General features: G+C 37.8%; 1 protein-coding gene across 2 annotated transcripts in view; it reads left to right on the forward strand.

Moving 5' to 3' along the window:
* The first annotated feature begins 14,429 nt into the window (after positions 1–14,429).
* The window catches only part of LOC145246772 (sugar phosphate exchanger 3-like), a 105,411-nt gene continuing 97,472 nt past the window's right edge, over positions 14,430–22,368 (forward strand). Inside the window, exon 1 of one of the 2 annotated variants that reach the window (XM_080108555.1) lies at positions 14,430–14,813. In XM_080108555.1, coding sequence (XP_079964681.1) covers positions 14,706–14,813 — 108 coding nt within the window. In that variant the 5' untranslated portion in view covers positions 14,430–14,705. The remainder of the gene's footprint in view (positions 14,814–22,368) is intronic. The other variant, XM_080108556.1, reaches the window with a different exon arrangement.

Consider the following 22,368-nt stretch of genomic DNA (forward strand, 5'->3'; position numbering starts at 1 on the left):
CCAAGGCAGCAAGCGAAATGTTAATACGGAGAAGGCTAGACACGCTAAAAAACCTGGTATCTGAGTATGGGCTATCACTGAGCGTCACTCTGGTGCCATCACATTGTAATCGTGCTGACCAACTGACCCGCGTACCTCACAAATGGTATGAAGCCGCGAAGATGGGAATGGAGATTACTGCACGATCTTGTGCAGTTGCAATAGACCCATGTCAAATACAAAAAATTCATGCACAGAGCAGACATCCGGGTATCAGGAGGACCCTTTATTTTGTGAGGCGCGTATACCCAGCAGTGACCAAGATGGATGTCAGACAGATCGTCAGAAATTGTGAGGCTTGCCAGTCTATTGATCCTGCACCAGAGCGATGGCAGAAGGGTCGCTTGGAAGTTGAGAGTGTGTGGCAGCCGCTGGCCACGGATATTACCCATTACAGTGGCAAGCCCTTTCTAACTCTCATTGATTGCGGGCCTACAAGATTTGCAGTGTGGCGGCAGATGATCAGACAGGATTCAGCAAATGTTGTTCGCCACCTATCATCCATTTTTTTTGAGCGAGGTGTGCCGGAAGAGCTCCTGACTGACAATGATGCAGCATTTTGTAGCCAGCAAGTTCGGCAGTTGTTAGATGAGTGGGGCGTCCGACTACGGTTGCGATGTGCGCATGTGCCGTCAGGAAATGGCATTGCTGAAAGAAGCCATTGCAGCATCAAGAGAATTGCTGCCAGGAAGCGATGTACTATTGCGGAAGCAACATATTGGTACAACATTACGCCAAAGGACGGGACGTCCCCTTCAACCGCACCTGCGAATGCTATTTACACGTATCGAGTCGGAGTGAAGGGAATCAACACTACGCAGCCAACCGACAAGGGAACATATAACAGATATGAAGTGGGAGATCCAGTGTGGGTGCGGCCCCCAGGAAATCGGTGCACCGACAAGTTTAAGCGAGGACAAATATCTAGAGTGATTAGCCAGCAGTCTGTTTTGGTCGATGGAACCCCACGACATGTGCGAGATCTTCGCCCAGCTACCGAGGTGCGTCACACAACTACAGAAGAAAGCAGTGAAGTGTCTAGCGATGAGCTGCTGATGCACGGATTCAGTGAGCCCCCTCCAGAGACTGATAGCGATACTTTATCTGATGAGGCGGAACCAGATCCAGAGCCCGAATCTGAAACAGTGAATGTACATCTTCGCAGAAGCACACGCACTAAAAGGCCCCCCCCCAGTGCTCTCTATGTGATCATCAGATCAGGGGGGAGTGTAACGTGCATCCAGGAGATAAGCGCCCGCGTGTTTGCGTGTTGTATGGGTACGTGGGAGAGACGGATGAGGGGAAAAAGACTTACCTCGAGACCAGCTCAGGGTTACCGACCAAAAATAGAAAAGAAAGACCAAGATGGCGGCCGCCGTCTTTTGTAAAGTATGATGTCTCGCAAAGTCACACGAATTCTTGGAATATGCAAATTTAGCCGGCCTAGAACGACGATAAAAGCGGGTGAGGAAAAAGACGTTGGGAGAGCGACGATTGAGTTGGCCGGGGAATCGTGTGGCTGTTGCTTCTTGTGCCGTGTGGGGATATTTTACCGTTGTTGGATTCCGTGCAGAACCGGTGTATAAAGATTATTGAATTGCTGCAACATTTATAACATCTTTTCCTGAACTTACCGTGTTAAAGAGAGAGTCGGGCGCCATCTTGAATTTTTCCTTACACATTTCTGTTACAGTTTATGGTTACTCTTAAGCTTTTATATCTTATGTTGAATGTTTATGGTTACTCTTAAGCTTTTATATCTTATGTTGAATGTTTATGGTTACTATTAAACTTTTATATCTTATGTTGAATGTTTATGGTTACTATTAGGCTTTTATATCTTATGTTGAATGTTTATGGTTACTATTAAGCTTTTATATCTTATGTTGAATGTTTATGGTTACTGAAGTATAATGGGGGGGGTCACCTCAAATACACAAACGGAATGTTCAAGAAAGATTATCGCTACAGTCCTCTGTCTCTACTCTCGTTGCCTTCTCTCCTGGCTGATCGGTAATAATCTCCCAGCACCAAGAAATGAACATCGTTTTATAGCTTCCATCTTCACGCACACACGAGATTATGCGAGAAGAGACAAAATAAAAATGTTGGCCGCCATGTTTGTTCTTCCTTTTCTTCGCCTGAACTCACTCGCTGAGCACCCACGGTAAGACTTCTCTTTCTTGCTTCTAACCACAGTTACTATTAAGCTTTTATATCTTATGTCGAATGTTTATGGTTACTATTAAGCTTTTATATCTTATGTTGAATGTTTATGGTTACTATTAAGCTTTTATATCTTATGTTGAATGTTAATGGTTACTATTAAGCTTTTATATCTTATGTTGAATGTTAATGGTTACTATTAAACTTTTATATCTTATGTTGAATGTTAATGGTTACTATTAAGCTTTTATATCTTATGTTGAATGTTAATGGTTACTATTAAGCTTTTATATCTTATGTTGAATGTTTATGGTTACTATTAAACTTTTATATCTTATGTTGAATGTTAATGGTTACTATTAAGCTTTTATATCTTATGTTGAATGTTTATGGTTACTATTAAGCTTTTATATCTTATGTTGAATGTTAATGGTTACTATTAAGCTTTTATATCTTATGTTGAATGTTAATGGTTACTATTAAGCTTTTATATCTTATGTTGAATGTTAATGGTTACTATTAAGCTTTTATATCTTATGTTGAATGTTAATGGTTACTATTAAACTTTTATATCTTATGTTGAATGTTAATGGTTACTATTAAGCTTTTATATCTTATGTTGAATGTTAATGGTTACTATTAAGCTTTTATATCTTATGTTGAATGTTAATGGTTACTATTAAGCTTTTATATCTTATGTTGAATGTTAATGGTTACTATTAAGCTTTTATATCTTATGTTGAATGTTTATGGTTACTATTAAACTTTTATATCTTATGTTGAATGTTTATGGTTACTATTAAGCTTTTATATCTTATGTTGAATGTTAATGGTTACTATTAAGCTTTTATATCTTATGTTGAATGTTTATGGTTACTATTAAACTTATTAAAAGCTTAATAGTAACCATAAACATTCAACATAAGATATAAAAGCTTAATAGTAACCATAAACATTCAACATAAGATATAAATCTTATGTTGAATGTTTATGGTTACTATTAAGCTTTTATATCTTATGTTGAATGTTTATGGTTACTATTAAGCTTTTATATCTTATGTTGAATGTTAATGGTTACTATTAAGCTTTTATATCTTATGTTGAATGTTAATGGTTACTCTTAAGCTTTTATATCTTATGTTGAATGTTTATGGTTACTATTAAGCTTTTATATCTTATGTCGAATGTTTATGGTCACTATTAAGCTTTTATATCTTATGTTGAATGTTAATGGTTACTATTAAGCTTTTATATCTTATGTTGAATGTTTATGGTTACTATTAAGCTTTTATATCTTATGTCGAATGTTTATGGTCACTATTAAGCTTTTATATCTTATGTTGAATGTTAATGGTTACTATTAAACTTTTATATTTTATGTTGAATGTTTATGGTTACTATTAAGCTTTTATATCTTATGTTGAATGTTTATGGTTACTATTAAGCTTTTATATCTTATGTTGAATGTTTATGGTTACTATTAAACTTTTATATCTTGTGAGACTAACCGTAGCCCTTGGCGCAAAAGGGTCCGTGTGTGCCTGGCGTGCGGGGTGGTGGCTGACCCTGTGGTCGGGGCAGCAGAAGAAAGAGTTCCAAGATGGCGCCTGCCTGCTTTTATTAGAGACGGAATCTCGCAGGATCGCGCGAGATCTCGCGGGGATGCAAATTTACTAGGCCATCTTGAGGAATAAAAATCAGTCCATTGGAGGTGCGAGGCAGTCGGGTTCTGACGTTCGTGGCGATCAGTACAGTGACCGTTGGGTTCTGTTAGTGACCGTTGGGTTCCGTTTCTATTCGTGCAGTCAGCTGAGCTTTGTTAATTACCTTCGCGCCGTGGCTGTCATTGTTTGTTGGTTCGCTGTGTGCTGCCGTGGTTCTTCAGTGAAACGCTTCGTCGCCCACGACGAGACTCCCCGTCTCCTACACGTTGGAAACTACACAAGATACTCTTACAAGCTATTTCGGCCCCCCCCCACTCCGAACTTGGTTTTCTTTTCTTCAATGGCAGATAGGTTCGATCTAAAGTTGATACCGGAATTCGACGGATCCGACCCGGTACTCAGCTGGGTTGAGAAGATCGAATTACATTGTCAGTTGTCCGGCGTGAAAAATATCGAGCGCGTGATTCCTCTGCGGTTGACCGGCGGGGCCTTCGCTGTATATCAGCAACTCAGCGCTGAGGAGAAGTGTGACTACTCGAGTATCAAGGTGGCGTTGTAGAGGGCGTTCACCACTGACCCCGCCACTGCATGGGAGCAGTTTGAGACGAGGTCTATACGCTTGGGCGAAACTGTGTACGTGTATCTCGCCGAGCTTAAGAAGCTGACGGTGTTGTTCGGCGGTCTTCCCGAGAGGGCCCTAGCCTACAAATTCCTGTCAGGACTCCCCGCTGGAGCAAAGCAGCTCCTGCGAGCAACCTCTACCATGTCCTCACTACCGCTGAGTGACCTAGTGGACAGAGCCAGGACAATAATGAAGGATGACTCGACGGTGCAGGAACCGGTAGTCGCCGTCGCACAGGCCCCACCAAGTGGCGAAGGACTGTCTCAGGGACCCAGCCCACAAGGTGATGTCATCTGCTCCAGATGCAACGGGCGGGGCCACATGACAAGAAACTGTAGAAGGCGGTCGACGGCTGTTCGCTGCTACCGCTGTAACAAGACTGGGTACATGGCCCGAGACTGTGCGGGAAACGGGGACGGGGACAAGGTGCCAGTGCCGACCTCTTCCCCGAACAGAAAATAAACAAGGCGCTCCCTGTCATTCAGGTCTGAGTTAATGACACGTTATGTTCAGCCCTCCTTGATTCCAGTTGCTCCCGCACCATAGTGTGTGCGGACTTCTGTCGGGCGTGGAAAAAGAAGAACGTCAGGATAACTACAATTACTGGAAAAATACGAATGTGTTGCGGCGTGGGTGTGGTACACATTCGCACAAGAACTGGAAACTCGGCCAACGTCGAAGCGCTGGTGACACGCGAAAAGCCGCTGAGTTTCAACCTGTTGCTAGGCTACGATGCCATCAAAGCCCTGGGCGGCGTGCGCATAACGCGCGCTGGCGTTGTAGAGTTTCAGGATAGGCCCCCGGTGTGCTCAGCACTAAGAGTCGACCAGCCGGACTTCAGTGCGGAGTTCGACGACCAACAGAAGGCGTGGACCGCCACATGGAGGTGGTCAGAAGACAAGGAACCGGCCAAACTACAAAACAAAGTGGCAGAGTACCATATGCCCGACCAGATAAGGCCTGCATACGAAAGCGAGCTCCGTGAATGGATTAAGAACGATTGGCTGATTCCATACCCCTACGACAAACTTGGACCCCCCAAGGGCCTGATACCGCTGATGGCAGTTGCCCAACCTAACAAGTCAAAGGTGAGGCCGGTAATGGACTACCGCGAGTTGAATGCGCACGTTGATGCGTTCACAGCGGATGCCGACGTCTGTGCCAGCAAGCTGCGAGAGTGGCGCCGGCAGGGGTCCAATGTGTCCCTACTGGACTTGAGAAAAGCATACTTGCAGGTCCGGATCGGCGAGGTGATGTGGCCTTTCCAGACAGTGATGTTTTCTGGGAAGAGATACTGTCTTACGCGACTCGGATTTGGGCTAAACGTAGCACCCCAGATAATGAAGGCTATCGTCAATGCCGTGTTGTCACAAGAAGAATGGATCAGAAAGGGAACATCGGCATACATTGACGATATATACGTGAATGAAGATATCGTGTCATCTTCGCGCGTAAGATCCAAACTTGCCAAGTTTGGTCTAAACTGCAAGGACTCTGAGCGGCTTGAGGATGGCGCCCGCGTATTGGGCTTGAGCGTTCAAGAGGAGCGAGGGATCCTGAAGTGGAGGCGTGGAACCGCAGTTCCCGACATACCCGACGTTTACACAAGACGTGCCGTGTTCTCCCTGTGCGGGAAACTTGTGGGGCACCTTCCAGTATGCGGATGGGTTCGTGCGGCGACAGGCGTCATAAAAAGGAGGGCAAATGCGGTCACCAAAGGCTGGGACGATGAGATAACCGACGAACTATTGGTTTGAATGTTAAAGGAGACCGTCGCTAGTGTGAAAAAGAATGACCCCGCCACAGGGGACTGGTGCGTGCAGGGAGACGAACTGAGCGTGTGGGTGGACGCAAGTTCTCTAGCAATCGGTGTAGTTTTGGAGAAAGATGGGGCCGTAGTTGAGGATGCCTGCTGGCTGCGACCGGCGAATGATGCTGCCCATATCAACCTGGCAGAACTCGACACTGTAATAAAGGGCATTAACCTGGCACTTCAATGGGTAGTGAAGAAACTGCGTGTGCACACTGACTCACTTTGCGTGCACCACTGGGTGTCGGACACACTCACGAGCAAGGCCAGGGCACGCACCAAGGCAGCCAGCGAAATGCTGATAAGACGGAGGCTGGAGACTGTGAAAAAACTGGTGACGGAGTACAACCTGTCCGTAGACGTAGTGCTCGTCACCTCGGACTACAACCTCGCCGACAAGCTCACTCGGGTACCACGGAGATGGTATGAGACTATGAAGAAAGAAGCTAAGCCATTGCCTCTGTGTGCTGCCTCCGTCGAGGAGGACGAAATCAGGAAGATACATCACGACAGTGGGCACCCCGGAGTACAACGGACCTACTACTTTGTGAAGTTGGCTAGACCATCAATACCAAAAAGTGCAGTAAGAGCAGTGGTCAGGGAGTGCCAAACGTGCCAGTCCATCGACCCCGCCCCAGCCAGATGGCGGAAAGGACAGCTGGGAGTGGACGCGACCTGGAGTCGGTGGGGTATGGATATAACCCACTACGGCAGCCAACACTTCCTCACGCTGATAGACTGCGGGCCAACGAGGTTCGCGATTTGGCGCCAATTAGCGAGGCAGGATTCCACCAGTGTCATCCACGAATTGGAATCCATATTCTACGAAAGAGGGCCGCCTGAGGAGATCCTCACGGATAACGACACGGCGTTCTGCAGCAGGGAATTCAGGCATTTTATGGACAACTGGGGGATCCGCCTTCGACACCAATGCGCGTATGTGCCGAGCGGCAACGGCATAGCGGAGCGGTGCCACCGAACCGTAAAGAGAATCGCGGCCAGGAAGAAGTGTACGATCGCGGAGGCGGTTTACAGATACAACACAATGCCTAAGGACGCCGTGACTGGCGGTAGTGCGCCCACTGATGCGATTCATCACTACCACGTGTGCGTCAAGGATGTTGAAGTGTGTCTACCCGACCAACGAGAACCCCAGGGGACGTACCAAGTGGCAGACACCGTCTGGGTGAAGCCACCCGGTGGCCGGTGCACAAGCAGCTTTTGGAGGGGGCGGGTCACCGGCGTCATCAGTGAACAGGCCATACTAGTCGATGATACTCGGCGCCACGTAAGGGGTGTCCAGCCCGCTCTAAGCGCTGACCAATCGGCGAGCAGTGGAAGTAGCGAGTCATCCGACGATGAGCGATGGATCCAACCCGTGCCCCACGAACCTGGTGACTCAACTGCGAGCAGTGGAACGAGCGAGTCATGCGACGATGAGCGATGGATCCAACCTGTGCCCCACGAACCTGATGACTCAACTGCGAGCTCTAATGCTGATGCTGATGCTTCCGATGCCACTTCTGAGAGCTCCGATGAGGAAGTCCCGGCAATAACCCTCCGCAGGAGTGCTTGAATCAAACGGCCACGTCCACCGTGTCACGTATGTGATCTGGAGACCAGGGGGGAGTGTGAGACTAACCGTAGCCCTCGGCGCAAGAGGGTCCGTGTGTGCCTGGCGTGCGGGGTGGTGGCTGATCCTGTGGTCGGGGCAGCGGAAGAAAGAGTTCCAAGATGGCGCCTGCCTGCTTTTATTAGAGACGGAATCTCGCAGGATCGCGTGAGATCTCGCGGGGATGCAAATTAGCTAGGCCATCTTGAGGAATAAAAATCGGTCCATTGGAGGTGCGAGGCAGTCGGGTTCTGACGTTCGTGGCGATCAGTACAGTGACCGTTGGGTTCCGTTAGTGACCGTTGGGTTCCGTTTCTATTCATGCAGTCAGCTGAGCTTTGTTAATTACCTTCGTGCCGTGGTTCGCTGTGTGTTGCCGGGGTTCTTCAGTGAAACGCTTCATCGCCCACGACGAGACTCCCCGTCTCCTACACGTGGAAACTACACAAGATACTCTTACAGTTGAATGTTTATGGTTACTATTAAGCTTTTATATCTTATGTTGAATGTTTATGGTTACTATTAAGCTTTTATATCTTATGTCGAATGTTTATGGTTACTATTAAGCTTTTATATCTTATGTTGAATGTTTATGGTTACTATTAAGCTTGTATATCTTATGTTGAATGTTTATGGTTACTATTAAGCTTTTATATCTTATGTTGAATGTTTATGGTTACTATTAAGCTTTTATATCTTATGTCGAATGTTTATGGTTACTATTAAGCTTTTATATCTTATGTTGAATGTTTATGGTTACTATTAAGCTTTTATATCTTATGTTGAATGTTTATGGTTACTATTAAGCTTTTATATCTTATGTCGAATGTTTATGGTTACTATTAAGCTTTTATATCTTATGTCGAATGTTTATGGTTACTATTAAGCTTTTATATCTTATGTTGAATGTTTATGGTTACTATTAAGCTTTTATATCTTATGTCGAATGTTTATGGTTACTATTAAGCTTTTATATCTTATGTTGAATGTTTATGGTTACTATTAAGCTTTTATATCTTATGTCGAATGTTTATGGTTACTATTAAGCTTTTATATCTTATGTCGAATGTTTATGGTTACTATTAAGCTTTTATATCTTATGTCGAATGTTTATGGTTACTATTAAGCTTTTATATCTTATGTTGAATGTTTATGGTTACTATTAAACTTTTATATCTTATGTTGAATGTTTATGGTTACTATTAAGCTTTTATATTTTATGTTGAATGTTTATGGTTACTATTAAGCTTTTATATCTTATGTTGAATGTTAATGGTTACTATTAAGCTTTTATATCTTATGTTGAATGTTAATGGTTACTATTAAACTTTTATATCTTATGTTGAATGTTAATGGTTACTATTAAGCTTTTATATCTTATGTTGAATGTTAATGGTTACTATTAAGCTTTTATATCTTATGTTGAATGTTTATGGTTACTATTAAGCTTTTATATCTTATGTTGAATGTTTATGGTTACTATTAAGCTTTTATATCTTATGTCGAATGTTTATGGTTACTATTAAGCTTTTATATCTTATGTCGAATGTTTATGGTTACTATTAAGCTTTTATATCTTATGTTGAATGTTTATGGTTACTATTAAGCTTTTATATCTTATGTTGAATGTTTATGGTTACTATTAAGCTTTTATATCTTATGTTGAATGTTTATGGTTACTATTAAGCTTTTATATCTTATGTCGAATGTTTATGGTTACTATTAAGCTTTTATATCTTATGTTGAATGTTTATGGTTACTATTAAGCTTTTATATCTTATGTTGAATGTTTATGGTTACTATTAAGCTTTTATATCTTATGTTGAATGTTTATGGTTACTATTAAGCTTTTATATCTTATGTCGAATGTTTATGGTTACTATTAAGCTTTTATATCTTATGTTGAATGTTTATGGTTACTATTAAGCTTTTATATCTTATGTTGAATGTTTATGGTTACTATTAAGCTTTTATATCTTATGTTGAATGTTTATGGTTACTATTAAGCTTTTATATCTTATGTCGAATGTTTATGGTTACTATTAAGCTTTTATATCTTATGTCGAATGTTTATGGTTACTATTAAGCTTTTATATCTTATGTAGAATGTATATGGTTACTATTAAGCTTTTATATCTTATGTCGAATGTTTATGGTTACTATTAAGCTTTTATATCTTATGTCGAATGTTTATGGTTACAATAAAGCTTTTATATCTTATGTCGAATGTTTATGGTTACTATTAAGCTTTTATATCTTATGTCGAATGTTTATGGTTACTATTAAGCTTTTATATCTTATGTTGAATGTTTATGGTTACTATTAAGCTTTTATATCTTATGTCGAATGTTTATGGTTACTATTAAGCTTTTATATCTTATGTTGAATGCTTATGGTTACTATTAAGCTTTTATATCTTATGTTGAATGTTTATGGTTACTATTAAGCTTTTATATCTTATGTCGGATGTTTATGGTTACTATTAAGCTTTTATATCTTATGTCGAATGTTTATGGTTACTATTAAGCTTTTATATCTTATGTTGAATGTTTATGGTTACTATTAAGCTTTTATATCTTATGTCGAATGTTTATGGTTACTATTAAGCTTTTATATCTTATGTTGAATGTTTATGGTTACTATTAAGCTTTTATATCTTATGTCGAATGTTTATGGTTACTATTAAGCTTTTATATCTTATGTTGAATGTTTATGGTTACTATTAAGCTTTTATATCTTATGTCGAATGTTTATGGTTACTATTAAGCTTCTATATCTTATGTTGAATGTTTATGGTTACTATTAAGCTTTTATATCTTATGTTGAATGTTTATGGTTACTATTAAGCTTTTATATCTTATGTTGAATGTTTATGGTTACTATTAAGCTTTTATATCTTATGTTGAATTTTTATGGTTACTATTAAGCTTTTATATCTTATGTCGAATGTTTATGGTTACTATTAAGCTTTTATATCTTATGTTGAATGTTTATGGTTACTATTAAGCTTTTATATCTTATGTCGAATGTTTATGGTTACTATTAAGCTTTTATATCTTATGTCGAATGTTTATGGTTACTATTAAGCTTTTATATCTTATGTCGAATGTTTATGGTTACTATTAAACTTTTATATCTTATGTCGAATGTTTATGGTTACTATTAAACTTTTATATCTTATGTCGAATGTTTATGGTTACTATTAAGCTTTTATATCTTATGTTGAATGTTTATGGTTACTATTAAGCTTTTATATCTTATGTTGAATGTTTATGGTTACTATTAAGCTTTTATATCTTATGTCGAATGTTTATGGTTACTATTAAGCTTTTATATCTTATGTTGAATGTTTATGGTTACTATTAAGCTTTTATATCTTATGTTGAATGTTTATGGTTACTATTAAGCTTTTATATCTTATGTCGAATGTTTATGGTTACTATTAAGCTTTTATATCTTATGTTGAATGTTTATGGTTACTATTAAGCTTTTATATCTTATGTTGAATGTTTATGGTTACTATTAAGCTTTTATATCTTATGTCGAATGTTTATGGTTACTATTAAGCTTTTATATCTTATGTTGAATGTTTATAGTTACTATTAAGCTTTTATATCTTATGTTGAATGTTAATGGTTACTATTAAGCTTTTATATCTTATGTTGAATGTTTATGGTTACTATTAAGCTTTTATATCTTATGTTGAATGTTTATGGTTACTATTAAGCTTTTATATCTTATGTTGAATGTTTATGGTTACTATTAAGCTTTTATATCTTATGTTGAATGTTTATGGTTACTATTAAGCTTTTCACGCTTACATGCTACTATCACATGTACCTGCAACTATAGTGTAACATACACACACTATATACATGCTTTTTTACAGCCGTAACCCAAACTTTGATCAATGATCAAAGATTTCACACCAAAATATTTTCCAACGTTTTTTAAATTTATATGTAAATTTCGTGTTTAAATATGAAAAAACAACTCTTGTATTGTTTCTATCAATTTTTCAGATTCCCTTGGGTTTTATATTTTTAATTAACAGTGAAGCTCTCTACAAGATGATACACCCCGCCCTTAAATCCTAACTAAACTTTCTCATAGAAAAACAGATGATGTAGAAAGAGATTTTAACGGAATCTGGCATTAAATGGTAGTGTCACTCACTAAACATTTCTGATTAAGATCCAAATTTTCTTTTTCTTGTAATTAATCTGGTTTTCGGTATGTATAAACTAATGTGATTTTAATAAAATTTCAGTGAAAGTTCAGAATTGAGGCTGCATCTTTTGTAAACCGCTAAAATAGAAAATTGCTTAATTTTATTTAATATTTGGTTGAATCTCAAATAAAATGATTGGGAAAATCCAATGTAGTTGAACCTTAAAAATTAATTACTTAATTTTCATGAGTCCCTCTGCATAAAATAAAATGGCCTTTTTTGTCTGTGTAAACACAGGTTCTTCACCTTTACGTGACTTACACAGTATTATTTTATTATTTAATAATAATCGATTATCTTATATACATAGAGATTTACTTTGTCTGTCACAATTTTTTAACTGTAAATATATTGTGAAATTTGTTGCGTTTCAAAATGTCAAAGATATTACCTACTTTTAGAAATGGAAAATATTACAGTAAATAATAAATTCCCAACAAATAAAGTGGATGCCATGAAATTGAAACCTTGAGATTTTTAATTTAAAACTGATAATAGGTCTTAAAATACTTTCTTAAACTAATTATAACTTTAGTATGACATCATAGTTAGAGTTTTATAATATTTTTTCAATTAACAATCTAATAACCAAATGATACTATAGTTAAAGTTAACTTTCAAAATCCTATTAAAACTAACTGCATAGTTAAAAAAATGTTTTGTAAAATTTTTATGAAAATAATAAATAAATTATATCCTAAATTTGACGATTTTAGCGACCATGTAATTATGTATGTGTTATCTTTCCCGAATATGAGGCTGCCCTTTTGCATATTGTGTGGTTTTTAATCACACACGAGTGTCGAAGGAGAGAAAAATACAAGAGTGGAGAGGGGTAAAACAGGACATGGGCGGTGGTACACTATCTATCTATCTATCTATCTATCTATCTATTATATACAAAGAACTTTGTCTGTGTGTGTGTGTGTGTGTGAGAGAGAGAGAGAGAGAGAGAGAGTTCCCTATGGACTCGAAAACAGTTGGGTCGATTTTTATGAAATTTCACACAACTAGAGTAGGCAGTCAACTGATTTGATTGAAAAATCGGCGATTTCACAGATGTTTTAATGACAATAAAAATATGTGGCATGAAAGATTTGTTGATCATCATTCAATCCCGGGCAAAGTCGGGTCTTCCTGCTAGTATTATATATACAAGTAGAGAACAACAGGCCTAAGTACAAAAGAAGGAATACAATAGTCCCAAATAAAATTGACAAAAAAAAACATTTGTTGCTGGAGTTGTAACTGGAGAAGATGCTTCTAAGATGGATAAGTAATGTACTTAGTTTGTTGTGATGTGCTGGGAGTCTATGCAACTCCAACCAGAAAAGGTGCCTGGAGGATGCACCATCAGCATCAATTTATAAAGAACTATGCAAAGATGGACAGCTGGTTGATGGCTCTGAAATACAGGCCAGAAAGAGAATGAGATTATGTTTTCAATTTTGCCATGTATGGAAGAAGCTTCCTTAACTTCCAAACAGAAGAGAAAATTCCCTAACATTGAATCAGAATAATTTAAGGGATATAATTTGGATACCATCCAAGAGAGATAACTCTGGTAATTCTAATCAGTTTAAAAAGGAAAAAAAATGAAAGTAAAAAGACTCCTGTGCAATGACCAACGGATACAGCTGATTCACTCCTAAATCAATTATGGATTCTGGAATACAGCTGCTACATGTAAGGCTGACTAATGTGGGATATGTGTAGGTTAATTTAGTTTTATGCAAATGAGGTAAAGAGGGGATAAAATCCCTTCGTGAAAATGCAAATACCTCCTTCAATATATTCCCCAAATTTCAGTTCAATTTGTAGTATTTTAATGGGTTTTCAAAGGGTATAATATCGGTATTCAAATATTTCAGATTTGCATTAAATTTGATCCATAGCTATTAGATGCCGTTAAAAAAGGATTCCCTGAATTTAAATTTCTTCTTAAGACCCCTTTATCTCTAACTTTTAGATATTTTCTGGAATCAAAATCAGAATTGGAATAAGGATTCTAGACAAAGTTTATTAAGGATTATTTTTATCTTGATGTTGGTCTTGGTAAATGGACATAAAAGTCGTACAAAATAGTTCTATTCATGGAATTAATTACACCGATCTTTATAACTTTAAGAGGTTAAAAAAAAAAAGAAAAAATGTAAGTATTTATGCTATTATTTTTTTTATTGTTATTTTTCGAACATTCTTAAATTATTTCCTTACAATAATTTTTTTGACGTTAAATGTATTTTGACACAGTTTAATTAGAGTTAGTTCCCCTTGAACTCAATGGTAATCATTGTTATCCCCCTTTGTGGTGAAATAAAAGGATGTCCAGTTTCGTGTGTTGTCATTATCAAAATGTTCGAAGAAAAAGCAATACCTTTTTGTACGCTTTTTAACAGCTCTTTTCTTGTTTTTTCATTGGAATTATCCCTATTAGAAATATCTTAACAGAGATCAAAATATCTCAGTCTCTTGATTTCTGTAAAAAATAATACACAAACTTTATATTGCCAACTCTCAACTTTTTCGACCTGTTTACCATTTGTTTCAATAAAAAAAAAATGGTTTTCCAAAATTTAACGCAGCTTCGTTCGCAACAAATTGCGATTTTTATTCTCGGATGGATATCTTATGCTTCGACGTATTTTTTGCGGAAACCGTTGGGTGTGGTAAGTAAAAAAACGTTTACCTTTTTTTTTTTTTTTTTTTTTTTTATTTATTTTTTTTACTGCATTCGATATGGAATCTAGATGAATGCAAAAACTGACATGATCGGACACGTTGGTTTTCCTGGTTTGAGACGCCTTAGGTAGCGGACAAGAAGGTGCTTCTTAGCTTGGGAGTAGGATATTCTGAGACCAACCATAACGATATTCCACCCTAAGCCAGGTAAGTAAAAACATAAAACATTTGAACTGCTAAAACATTACCACACTTTTTGCAAGTTAAATAATTTTTTTTTTTTCTTCATATTGTCGAAAATTTAATTCCGACCATAGTAGGGCTAGATGATCCGAGATGGGGCCAGTTTAAAGGTTGCAAAATGATCGTTATTTTGCGACCCGAACTTGGGAGTCAGTTAACCGGCGGTTAACTGACTCCCAAGTTAACCGCTAGTTGACTCTGGTGAGATGTTGAATTAGCTCCGAAAGGAACCAACGGCAACGACTCCCGCATTCCGCTGAGGCCCCTCCCTGTCTGCAGCATACCTCACACCACACCTAGACTTGGAATATGTATATATGTCGGCAAGTAACAGATAAAATGCTAGCCGAGGTACTGCTTAGCAACCTACCTCGTCACGTAACACTTTAAAAGCAGTATAAAAAAACGGTGCAAGTCTATAAATGGACCACTAATAATCTTTTTTACTATAAAAATCTGAAAAAAATCTTTATAATGTACGTACTTGTCACTGCATGAAAATGTCATATTCCAAAAATTACGTAAATCGATCAAGTAGTTTTTTTTTTATTTAAGAAAATCAAATATTATGAGAAATTTTATCGAAGAAAAACTTCCCACCATCTTGTTTTTGAATGATACACTGCTAGCGACACCTATTGGGAATATAAGATCAGCAAGGGGACAGACAATCGACTTTCCACACTATAGAAAAAAAACTTGGAAAATTAAGACATTTATAAGTGTTTGAGGATGTTGAAAACAAAAATAACGTTTAAAATTCCAGCAAACGAGTAGTTTCCAAGATATGAAGAATTTTACGTAAATTGAGTACTCACACGTTGACGCTCCTCCAACAAAAATTCGGCAAATGTGTATTTCAGTGGCTTAAATTCAAGTTTTACATTAGTGGTGGCCATAAATTGGGTGATCATTATACGTTAAATTATTATAGAAAAGTGATACCCCACTTTCTTTAAACTAACATTTCTTCATATCTTGGAAACTACTCGTTTGCTGGAATTTTAAATGTTATTTTCGTTTTCAACATTCTCAAAAACTTATAAATGTCTTAATGACAACACTGGCCAAGGCATGTTCAATATGACAACACTGGCCAAGGCATGTTCAATATGACAACACTGGCCAAGGCATGTTCAATATATAACCAACTATAACTATAACTACTTTTCCCTGTAACAACATAAAATGGCAGTCAAAACGCCTCAGCGTAGAACCGACCTTCTCAGACCTCCATCTCCTTCTTAGTATTGGAGCCTCCCTTATTTTTTCCACAATATCGAACAAACAACAGTATCCCGTTTCACATGTGTGACACGTTAATATGTTCCATACCGTAGCTAATGTCCATATTTCGGTTCTTTTCTAGAATAGTGGCTCCTTCGAAAAATATTGTTTCTTATTCGTTTAGGACCCTAAAATACTTAACGTTTGCCATTATACTTCAATTCCACATAAAAATTACTTTTGAATTTTGACAGCTTTGGGTACTTATGCACTTTTATTACTGTACTGAAATAAGAACGTTGTTATTTAGAAAGCCATTCTTAACATGGGAAACATGCTCTACTTTCATTTAAAATTTAATAAAAAAGATATCGTAAAACATGATTTTAACTTTGAAAATACTATGTTTTAAAAACTAGCATGGTAACAAAAGTGCATAAGCATCCAGTTTTATTTAAAGATTTGAAAATAATTTTCGATTTTCCCACGAACAACAAAGAAATTGCCATAGCAACAAATTTAATTAAGTTATTGGTAATTCAAAATCTTATTATTCTAAAAAATTGAGTAATTGAAAAAAAATTAGTCCCCTACCATTGGAAAGAAGTTGTCAAATCCCAACTAGATGCTGATGTTGCAGTAACCATCATTGAACCAGTGCCAGTTGGGCCACCAACAACAAGGTGCTCCAGAATAATGACAGTTCTCCAAAAAAAGTCAGCAGCCCATGTAGAACAATCGACCTGCAGAATTTTTAAATGCAGCCACGAAATAAGAGACACACCACACACCCTCTCCATTCAATATTGTCAATATAATACCTTCAGGAAAAAATAGAAAATATTCCCAATGCCTGAAATGGATATCACAGTGTCCCCTTGGTGCAAAAGTGCAGGATGCCACCACTTTCATCACAGAATGTGACAGATACTGGTATTTGCAAGTTCTCCAAGGTTTCCGATGATGGCTACCCAATGAGATTTACACCATTTCAGAGGGCTTCCCTCATGTGACCTGTCACATGGATAATTCCATTTTATGGAATGATGTAGCACTATCTTTTTGACACACTATTAGATACATCATGGTTTGTGCTGAAAATGAAATCATATTCAACCCAAATTCCATTTTGTGAAAGATAATGTGGAGTTTGCTGGTTTTGATATCAGCCTATCAGCGTATAAACCATGTCAAAAATTAGTTGAGGACATCAGAGACTTTCCATCTTTGACAAATATAACAGGATTAGATCTTTCTTTGGCCTAATTAACCAGGTTTCATATGCGTTTACCCAGGCACCTGTTATGTCACCTTTCAGAGAACTGCTTAAACGTAACACTAAGTTTTACTGGGACAATACATTGGAGCAGCTTTCAGCAATCCTAGGATAAAATCCTAGACAGCATCAAGGGAAATGTTCAAACATTCGAGATGAATCGTCCACCATAAGTGTTTGTTTTAGGCAGGCTCCACCTGATACTTGTTGCTGACAAGTAGTTTTTATTATCCAATGCATTTTCTAATGGTTTTCAGTGGTCACCATTTTTTTTTCACTGCTGACAATACAAACTGAAGCAAACATGAACATTAAAGGTAGGTCCGGTCAAGCGGACATCACCTGGAGCTAGAAAGGCAGAATCAAGATACTGCTAGTTTTTTGGTAGGAAATGAGATACTGTACTTGCTGTGAAGTTAAAGATTTTGATAGTTATTGTTGATGTAGGATCAGAGTTGCCACTACTGTCATCATAGTAGTGAGATGGCAAGGATTTGTGGAGCAGGTGCAGTCAGCGGAGACAATGTTGAGGCCAGGGGACAAAGCCCCCAAATGAATGGCTGCGTGAAAAGATGAATACTGCTTGGTGAGATGCTGCTGATACATTTTAATAAGATCTGATTGGCTGAAATTGTTATGCACTGAAAAAATGAATTTTTTGAAAGATATACAATCCAAAGGTTTTGTTAGGAATGCCAAGCAGTAAACGCAGGACAATATGACAAGGCACTCTCCCTCAATAATTGATCATATTCAAAATATTGTGGGATGCTGATGAACTTGTTGCACTTGTGTCCCCTTGACGTACATATCCCCAACAAACCCGCTTAACAAAATCTCACCCCTTCACTGTTGAAGTCCCTAAATGCCAGAAAGGTTTCTTCTCTAATAGTTTCTTCCCTAAAACAGCTAGACTTTGGAATTCCCTTCTTGCTACCTGTACTGATATGCAGAAGTTTAAATGTAACATAAACCAACATCTTGTAAATCTTTCCTAGGCACGCCCCCAAAAAGTAGCCCTTTACATCCAAGTGGCGATATGCTTTGTTAGGGGTGAACGTGAGTAAAAAAAGAAAATGATAAAATAAACGTGCAGATGTATTGGATGTACATTAGTAAAGACTGTCAAAGTGAGGAGTGCAAATGTTTCTGCACACGAGCAGATGATTCGAGTGAGTGTTTGCTGGTGTCAAAGTCCATAGTGCAAGTGAGTTTGAAAATGTTTCAACACAATTGTTGGTATGCATTATTTACAAGTGAATCTGCACTGTTGGTATGTGTTGAATGCAAGTGGATATGCACTGTTGGTATGTGTTAGTTACGAGTGAGTACAAATTTTAAAGAGACACATGTAAATGGATCTGCACTGTTGGTATGTGTTGAATGCAAGTGGATCTGCACTGTTGGTATGTGTTGAATGCAAGTGGATCTGCACTGTTGGTATGTGTTGAATGCAAGTGGATCTGCACTGTTGGTATGTGTTGAATGCAAGTGGATCTGCACTGTTGGTATGTGTTGAATGCAAGTGGATCTGCACTGTTGGTATGTGTTGAATGCAAGTGGATCTGCACTGTTGGTATGTGTTGAATGCAAGTGGATCTGCACTGTTGGTATGTGTTGAATGCAAGTGGATCTGCACTGTTGGTATGTGTTGAATGCAAGTGGATCTGCACTGTTGGTATGTGTTGAATGCAAGTGGATCTGCACTGTTGGTATGTGTTGAATGCAAGTGGATCTGCACTGTTGGTATGTGTTGAATGCAAGTGGATCTGCACTGTTGGTATGTGTTGAATGCAAGTGGATCTGCACTGTTGGTATGTGTTGAATGCAAGTGGATCTGCACTGTTGGTATGTGTTGAATGCAAGTGGATCTGCACTGTTGGTATGTGTTGAATGCAAGTGGATCTGCACTGTTGGTATGTGTTGAATGCAAGTGGATCTGCACTGTTGGTATGTGTTGAATGCAAGTGGATCTGCACTGTTGGTATGTGTTGAATGGAAGTGGATCTGCACTGTTGGTATGTGTTGAATGCAAGTGGATCTGCACTGTTGGTATGTGTTGAATGCAAGTGGATCTGCACTGTTGGTATGTGTTGAATGCAAGTGGATCTGCACTGTTGGTATGTGTTGAATGCAAGTGGATCTGCACTGTTGGTATGTGTTGAATGCAAGTGGATCTGCACTGTTGGTATGTGTTGAATGCAAGTGGATCTGCACTGTTGGTATGTGTTGAATGCAAGTGGATCTGCACTGTTGGTATGTGTTGAATGCAAGTGGATCTGCACTGTTGGTATGTGTTGAATGCAAGTGGATCTGCACTGTTGGTATGTGTTGAATGCAAGTGGATCTGCACTGTTGGTATGTGTTGAATGCAAGTGGATCTGCACTGTTGGTATGTGTTGAATGCAAGTGGATCTGCACTGTTGGTATGTGTTGAATGCAAGTGGATCTGCACTGTTGGTATGTGTTGAATGCAAGTGGATCTGCACTGTTGGCATGTGTTGAATGCAAGTGGATCTGCACTGTTGGCATGTGTTGAATGCAAGTAGATCTGCACTGTTGGCATGTGTTGAATGCAAGTGGATCTGCACTGTTGGCATGTGTTGAATGCAAGTGGATCTGCACTGTTGGCATGTGTTGAATGCAAGTGAATATGCACTGTTGGCATGTGTTGAAATCAAGTGAATATGCACTGTTGGTATGTGTTGAATGCAAGTGGATCTGCACTGTTGGTATGTGTTGAATGCAAGTGAATATGCACTGTTGGTATGTGTTGAATGCAAGTGGATCTGCACTGTTGGTATGTGTTGAATGCAAGTGGATCTGCACTGTTGGTATGTGTTGAATGCAAGTGGATCTGCACTGTTGGTATGTGTTGAATGCAAGTGGATCTGCACTGTTGGTATGTGTTGAATGCAAGTGGATCTGCACTGTTGGTATGTGTTGAATGCAAGTGGATCTGCACTGTTGGTATGTGTTGAATGCAAGTGGATCTGCACTGTTGGTATGTGTTGAATGCAAGTGGATCTGCACTGTTGGTATGTGTTGAATGCAAGTGGATCTGCACTGTTGGTATGTGTTGAATGCAAGTGGATCTGCACTGTTGGTATGTGTTGAATGCAAGTGGATCTGCACTGTTGGTATGTGTTGAATGCAAGTGGATCTGCACTGTTGGTATGTGTTGAATGCAAGTGGATCTGCACTGTTGGTATGTGTTGAATGCAAGTGGATCTGCACTGTTGGTATGTGTTGAATGCAAGTGGATCTGCACTGTTGGTATGTGTTGAATGCAAGTGGATCTGCACTGTTGGTATGTGTTGAATGCAAGTGGATCTGCACTGTTGGTATGTGTTGAATGCAAGTGGATCTGCACTGTTGGTATGTGTTGAATGCAAGTGGATCTGCACTGTTGGTATGTGTTGAATGCAAGTGGATCTGCACTGTTGGTATGTGTTGAATGCAAGTGGATCTGCACTGTTGGTATGTGTTGAATGCAAGTGGACCTGCACTGTTGGTATGTGTTGAATGCAAGTGGACCTGCACTGTTGGTATGTGTTAGTTACGAGTGAGTCTACAAATTTTGAAGAGACACATTTAAATGAATCTTCACTGTTGTCTGCGCAGATCATTTGAGTTGATGAATCTTGTTGTAAATTTAAATCAACGTTCAACTATTGTTAATTAGCACATATAATAATTGTACTTGTTTTAAACTGGCAACTTTTTAAATAGTGTTCTATGTGATGGCATTTTTAGTTTTATTTTTGGGTGTTTTGTTGTGAGTACAGGAATATATATTCTCTGCTTTTTTTTTTCTAAAAATAAAAGTGGATTTTCAATTAAAACGCTTTAGAGTCTCTTCTGGATATGAGTTCTTTGCTTTTTTGTTTAAACACCTTTTTTGTTATGTTTTATTATTTCGGCCACATCTCTAAAGCATTAATTTTTCATCGCTATTAAACTGAATTTTATCTCTCTTTCTTCCTTTCTAACTTTTTCTTTTTTCTGTTTAGATGTATACAAAACATATTTTAGATGTATACAAAACATATTTAGATGTATACAAAACATATTTAGATGTATACAAAACATATTTAGATGTATACAAAACATATTTAGATGTATACAAAACATATTTAGATGTATACAAAACATATTTAGATGTATACAAAACATATTTAGATGTATACAAAACATATTTAGATGTATACAAAACATATTTAGATGTATACAAAACATATTTAGATGTATGCAAAACATATTTAGATGTATGCAAAACATATTTAGATGTATGCAAAACATATTTAGATGTATGCAAAACATATTTAGATGTATGCAAAACATATTTAGATGTATGCAAAACATATTTAGATGTATGCAAAACATATTTAGATGTATGCAAAACATATTTAGATGTATGCAAAACATATTTAGATGTATGCAAAACATATTTAGATGTATGCAAAACATATTTAGATGTATGCAAAACATATAGATGTATACAAAACATATAGATGTATACAAAACATATAGATGTATACAAAACATATAGATGTATACAAAACATATAGATGTATACAAAACATATTTAGATGTATACAAAACATATTTAAATGTATGCAAAACATATTTAGATGTATCTAAAACATATTTAGATGTATCAAAAACATATTTAGATGTATGCAAAACATATTTAGATGCATGCAAAACATATTTAGATGCATGCAAAACATATTTAGATGCATGCAAAACATTTAGATGCATGCAAAACATTTAGATGCATGCAAAACATTTAG

Source organism: Euprymna scolopes, chromosome 24, assembly GCF_053919585.1.
Source record: "Euprymna scolopes isolate OS-2025 chromosome 24, ASM5391958v1, whole genome shotgun sequence".
NCBI classification, from domain to species: Eukaryota; Metazoa; Mollusca; class Cephalopoda; order Sepiida; family Sepiolidae; genus Euprymna; species Euprymna scolopes.